The sequence below is a fragment of the Podarcis liolepis genome (assembly GCF_965112155.1).
Source record: "Podarcis liolepis genome assembly, chromosome: 17".
Classification (NCBI taxonomy): Eukaryota; Metazoa; Chordata; class Lepidosauria; order Squamata; family Lacertidae; genus Podarcis; species Podarcis liolepis.
Genome location: NC_139571.1, coordinates 4,634,614 through 4,640,613, shown reverse-complemented (window position 1 = coordinate 4,640,613; position 6,000 = coordinate 4,634,614). Strand labels below are relative to the sequence as shown.

The window sequence follows — 6,000 nt, the reverse complement described above, 5'->3', positions numbered from 1 at the left end:
GTAGCCCTCAATGTTGTCAGAGTGAGACGCCATCTCCCATCAGCCTCAGACAGGTAATAACCAGAGGTGGTGGGAGTGATGGTTCACCAACATCTGGGGGGGGGGCACCAGTTCCCCATCCCTGCACAACACAAGACCATATTTGGTATAAATCATGTGTGCTGTGTTTCTTTTACAGTTCACTGACTCATATTTTTTACATAGTTTTGTAGTGCCTGTGGTTGACTATATTTACAGGCCTTTGCCTTTGGGGGTCTTTCGTTTAGAGTTCAATGTTTCTCCTGTACTGTAGCAAAGGAAAAGATGCAACTGCCTCACCAGCGAAGACCCTGGAGGCATCGTTAGAGCAAACTTTCAGGGCTGGATCTTGGACTCGCTATGCCTTGTATGTAAGATGTGGTCCAAAGCTCAGGAAAGCAACCTCAGAACAGTGGTATGCTTAGGCCACACTAAATGGTCTTACAGGGCAGTCAAACATTGGACAATAAAGTATATTATTTCGCTAACTTCAAAATGCGGTGAGTCAGCCCTGCAGCGCGCTGGGGGCTCAGACTGCTGTCCTTTCCTGACAGCCCCACTTTCTCAAAACCCACTGGATCATAAAGAGTAGAGATGCAGGGGGCGGGGAGGTTGGAGAAAGAGACTTTCTTCCATTCTGCGCCTTTTGAAGGAGGCAAGAGATGTGCCGCGGTGCTCCTGTGAGCTGCACTCCTGGAAGCTACATCCTGGGCTCTGTTGTGCAAGAGCTGCCCCATCCCATCTCCGCTAGATGCCAAAGTCAGCCTGGCGCCATCCTGTCTTTTAAGAGGAGCTCGATCAGGTGGGTCGCCCGGTGCGAAGGGTGCGCTGGTGGGAAAGAGCTGGAGTCTGGAGGGGGGGTGGCCTGCCCACCTGTCAAGGCGTCTCTCTCGCCTCTCCTCCTCCAGCCGGATCTGCCCCGGGCTCCTTCCAGCACCTCGCACGCCGCCTTCTCCGGCTCCGCTGCCAGGGACCCCCCTCTCCTGGCCTCCTGCAGGTGCCGCCCTCCTCCTCGCTGGGGAGAGGCCATAGGTGCGGCTGGCAGGATGCAAACCGCTCCCGAGGAGCGCGCCCCGGAGCCTCCTGGGCCCGCCTGGCACGAGAGGGGGCTGTTGTGACACACAATCCTGGCGCAGGTAAAAGACCTCTCTCAGCTCCCCCGGACTCCGGACTTTGCTCCTGGAGCCAGATTCTCTCCCCCCCCCCTACCACCCAAAGGCTATGGGGCAGATTTGGAGGAGCGCCCCATAGAAGGCAAGGAGGCATCAAAGACACGGGCGCAGGGCTGAGACCCCCAGCTGGGGAAGGTCTTCCCCACCCCCCGCCCATCTGCTCGGAGTCCCTCCTGCCCGGGGAAGGAGGGGGCGCCACGCCACCTCGGGAGCGCTTGCCTCTTCGGCTCCGGGAGCAGCGAAGGGGTTAAGGCGTCCCGCCCGTCCCGGGAGAGGCGGCTCCGCTGCTCGGGCTACAGGAGGCAGAGCAGGAACTTGCACGCCGCTTTGCCCGGCGGGGCGACGTGCAGCCGCCTCCCTTTCCCTCCGCAGAGTGACAAAAGTCAGGACCCCGCGGCTGGGGAGGCGGCGGGCAGCGATGCGCCTCTTCCCTTCGCGGCGAGCGGCTCCCCTCCGGAGGAACAGCACCCCCGAGAAAGTTTCGTGCGCGCCGGCCAGGGGACGCGCCCGCGGGCTCTGAGCCGCCGCGTTGGTCGGGAACCGGGAGCAGCGCGGGCGAGGGGCGGTAAGTGGCCTCTGCGCCTTGCCTTGCCGGAGACTCCGCAGCCCTGGCCACGATCCTTCCCTCTGTGTCCCAGGAACAGATTGCCACCCCACCAACCTCCACTGCAACCCTCCGTTGCCACATTCCTCCTCTCCAGTCCTGTGCTTTATTTTTCTTCGAAAGTTGGGGTGGCTCTGCGCGCGTTTCCCCAAAAGACGTTCCGCGGGCGCAGAGTAGGACTCGCTCCCGGGAAAGCGCGCGCTGGGGCTGCAGCTTTGGTCTGAGATGCAGCCGCTTCTGGGGTGAGGGCCAGGCAGCAAATAACGGGAGGCTTCTGTCCTGTTCCAAACAAAACGGTGGCGGATCTGGGCGCGGACCTGAGTCTGGCACCCGAGGGGGACACGGAGTTCTTGCGTGTCGAGGGAGAGAGCGAGAGATGTGGCCCAACATGCAAAGCACGGGCCCTCGAGTTAGGGGGTGAGCCAAGCCCCTCTGGCCCCTGGGGCCATTGGGGACTCCATGTCCCAGCATGCCCTGCTTCGCTTAGCTGCACCTGGCTCAGGTATGGAAGCGACAGGTTGCAGCACGTCGGCGGAACTAGGGACGGGACAGGGCAGAGCCGCGGCGCGCACGGGCAGGGAGAGCCGAAGGGACGGGACTGGCAGGCGGATCAAAGCGCGCAGCCCGAGCCCCGCTGGCACGGAGTGGGAGCTGCGTGTGCTGGCATTGTCCCCTGGCACCTGTTCTGCGGCATGGGGAAGATTAGAGCCCGGCCGGGGCTCGGGGAGGGATTGCTGCCGTTCCTGCCCCCTTGGGCTGAGAGTGATGGCGTCAGGAGGCCGCCGCCGCCGCAGCACCGGTGCCCTCTCCAGAATGACGGGGGCCGGCCCAAGGCGAAGGGCTCCGGGCGGGGCGCCGGCGGGGGCGCCATTTCCCGGGGTCCGGGAGCCGTCCAATGAGGTAGAGGTTTTTTTGGGGGGGTGCGGTGGGCTGGGATCCAGCCCCCATTTGGGGACTCCCAGCCCGCGCCCCCCAACTTCAAAGTGCCGCCGGCCTGAGGGAAGGAGGCGAGAGCAAGAATGGCGAGGGGGGAGCGGGCCTTTGAAGTGCCCGGGAGCCGCGGCCCCACTCGGGTTACAGCGCCTTGGCCGGGCGCCGGGTGGGCCGGGCGAGGCAGCGCCTTTGATCTGGCGCCCTCGGACGCAGCGCCCTCTAGGCCTCGCCCCGCCAAGCGCCCAGGGGCGCGCGCCTAGCCCTCGCCCGCGCCCCTCGCCAGGTGCCCCCGAGCCCGGCAGAAGGAGGGCGCGCCTCCAGGTGTCTCTCTCTCTCTCTCTTCCCGCCCCAGGTGTCCCGAGGACTCCCTCGGCCATGGCGCCCTGGGCACCCCTGCTGCTGGCGCTGCTGCTCCGCTGCCTCTGCTGCTGCCTGGGCCAGAGCAGCCTCGCCGGCGCCCCCCGGGTCTACCTAACCTACAAAGGTAAGGCGAAGAAGAGGGCGGCTCAGCGGGACTCAGGTGAAGCTCAGGGCTGGGGGTGGAGGAGGACAAGGCCGCGTGGGCGTCGCCTTCCAGGTGGGCACAGAAGGGAAGCGGGAGGTGTGGCACCACCGGGCAGTGCCGGCGCCGGGCTATTTTGCCCCCTGGGCAAGGCTAAGTAAGGGCATCATCCCGCCTCCCAAATTGCTAACTTCACTCTTCAGAAACACATGCCTTGTAGACATAAGATTCTTCAAAATATAAAAGTAAAGCATTATCAGGAATTTATAAGATGTAACCAAAACTAATCTGTATCAAATCGTGCCCCTCAGAGGTCTGCCCCTGAGGCAGCTGCCTAGCTGGTCTAATGACAGAGCCGGCTCTGGTCCTGGGGCAACTCTGGGAGGGGCGCTGCTTAGAACTGAGAACTCTTCTGGAGGGGCGTGTGATTTTCATTGCGTTGTATCCAGTGTTAGTCCTGCTCAGAGTAGACCTGCTGAAATTGATGGACATTACTAACTTGGGTCCATTCATTTCAATTGGTCTACTTTGAGTAGAACTTAGTTGGCTACAGCCCATTGCATTTATTTTTTTATTTTATTGATATCCTGTCTCGAGGTTCAAAGCAATGCATTGCACACCGTTCTGGTTCCCCTCCTTTTTATCCTCTCAACAACCCTGTGAGGTAGGGTTAGGGAAAGAGGTAATGACTAGACAACCAGTGAACTTCGCAGCTGAGCAGAGATTTGAATCAATCTCTCCTTAGTCCAACACTAACCATTACACAACACTGTCTTTCCACACTAAAATGTGTATGTTTGCTTCTGTCAGCCAACCTAATATGGGGTTCTCATGGCAGCACCAAAAGATCAGGATAGTTAGGGCTGTCAGCTGGTGAAAGAAACCCGTAAGCTGATTAAGCCATGCAAGATTTTTAATCAATTGAGCAACTGGCTGTATCTGCATTGGTTTGCATATGAATAAAACTACAGTTCTGAGGCAGGAGTGTAGCATTCTTTGATAGTGGGTACATGTGGGTGTCCCACAGAAGGTGCCCACCCCAGAAGAGGCATTCTCTCCTTGGGAGAAAGTTGGAAGGGGGTGATTCCTTTCATCTGAATGTGCTTGCTGCCTGTGAATTCAAAAATATGTGCATGGGTAAAAGCTAGTGAATTATTTTAAATCTGCTGCCCAGTTACCGGTATATCTACAGGATTTTGAATTGCTCTGTCTCACTGATTGGCTAAACCTTTCAGCCCTACTAATAATAATAGGGCAGTATTACTGTGCCTGGTCATAGCTGCCAACTTTTCTCTTTTCTTGCGAGGAGTCCTATTCGGAATAAGGGAATTTCCCTTTAAAAAAGGGAAACATTGACAGCTATGAGCCTGGTGGAGGGGGTGTTTGGGGAGAGAGATCTTTCACTCCTTGAATTGGCACTTGAGTTCATCTTGAGGATCTCCACACGTGGTTTTCTCTATAATGTTCACTTGTTGTGTTTGTACTCCAAGATCCTTGGAATTGTTTGAAGTCATAGCCATTTATTGAGGAGGAGCAGATTGTGTGTTGATCAGTCAGAGGGCAGGCTGTATGGGAGTAAGCAGTGACATGAAAGGAAAGCAGAAAAACAGGGGCAGATTCACAGGTGCTTGTGGCACTGGTAGGCGAGGGCTTTGGGTTGTGTGTGTAAAATGTAGGCAATCATTTCACAACTCTAGCACTTGGGCTAGAGAGATATACAATTGGCTCTAAAACTTCCTGCACGATGTTGGGCCAGTCACTATCTCTGCTCCTAGCCCACCTCACAGGGAGACTGTGAGGATATAATGGTGTAATCTCCATGTGTGCTGCCATGAGCTGCTCAAACAAAGGTGGACTATAAATGCTGATATCTGCCCATGTGCAAGTGGAGGAGGACATGAAGATGCCCTTTTTGCATGCGGATGAGGCCCGTAAAGAACAATGCCACATTTCTCACCTCGAAAGTTGGTTGACGCAAGGAAGCATGGATGTTCCTTTTTGAGAACCACAGAACCCACAGTAAGGTGTTCTAGAGCAGGCATGTCCAACAGGTAGATCGTGATCTACTGGTAGATGGTGGGGTGTACCTGGTAGATCCTGGTAGATCTTTGGCCCCTCGGTGATCTCCTCCCCCCCCCCCGAAAAAGGGGGGGAAACAACAGTGGCTCAATCCAGTGACAAGGATGGGTAGATCGCTGCCAGTTTTTCTATATACTGTGAGTAGATTGCAGTCTATTGGGAGTTGGACGTTCCTGTTCTAGAAAATAGGTACCCCTTTCTACCTATGTTTATGCTTGTGCAGTGGGTCCCTCCATGGGGCAACAGGAAAAGGTCTCCTGTCAGATCAGGAAATTTGTTTGTTGGTATCTGACCGATGGCCTGGATTTTTTTGGTTTGGAATTCTGGCAACAGCAACCAACCAGAATCCTCAGAGAGATTTGCAAGCGCAGTCTGATGCCCATGTCCACCCCTCATTGTTAAGCCTTCTGATGTGGTAGCCAGAGAGATGCTGTTTTCCTTTATGGTGGCTGTGTTTTTGGCTATTGTGCCTAGAAGCCACCAGCAAAGTCTGTTTTCCTTACATTCATCTAATTGTGATTTTTTTTTAATTGCTTTTGCTCATTGTAGCAGCCGCACCACCATGTGGCAATAAGTTCCATAGTCACCACATAACCATGCAGCCTTATTCCGGCAGCTGTATGTGTGTAGTCTCACAATAAGCAACACCTTTTCGTGTGCTGGCAAGTGTGTGAGCAGTTGGTTACACTTAA

The 6,000-nt window shown here is 56.1% G+C and overlaps 1 protein-coding gene across 11 annotated transcripts in view; it reads left to right on the top strand.

Annotated features, from left to right (window-relative positions):
* Positions 1–796: 796 nt before the first annotated feature.
* LOC310696170 (semaphorin-3F-like) overlaps positions 797–6,000 on the top strand; it is a 31,045-nt gene continuing 25,841 nt past the window's right edge. The window contains exons 1-3 of one of the 11 annotated variants that reach the window (XM_083481321.1): positions 797–1,154; positions 1,563–1,755; positions 3,080–3,211. In XM_083481321.1, coding sequence (XP_083337447.1) covers positions 3,103–3,211 — 109 coding nt within the window. In that variant the 5' untranslated portion in view covers positions 797–1,154; positions 1,563–1,755; positions 3,080–3,102. Of the gene's footprint in view, positions 1,155–1,186; positions 1,756–2,111; positions 3,212–6,000 lie in introns of those variants that run through there. The other 10 variants (XM_083481325.1, XM_083481324.1, XM_083481326.1 and 7 more) reach the window with 10 other exon arrangements.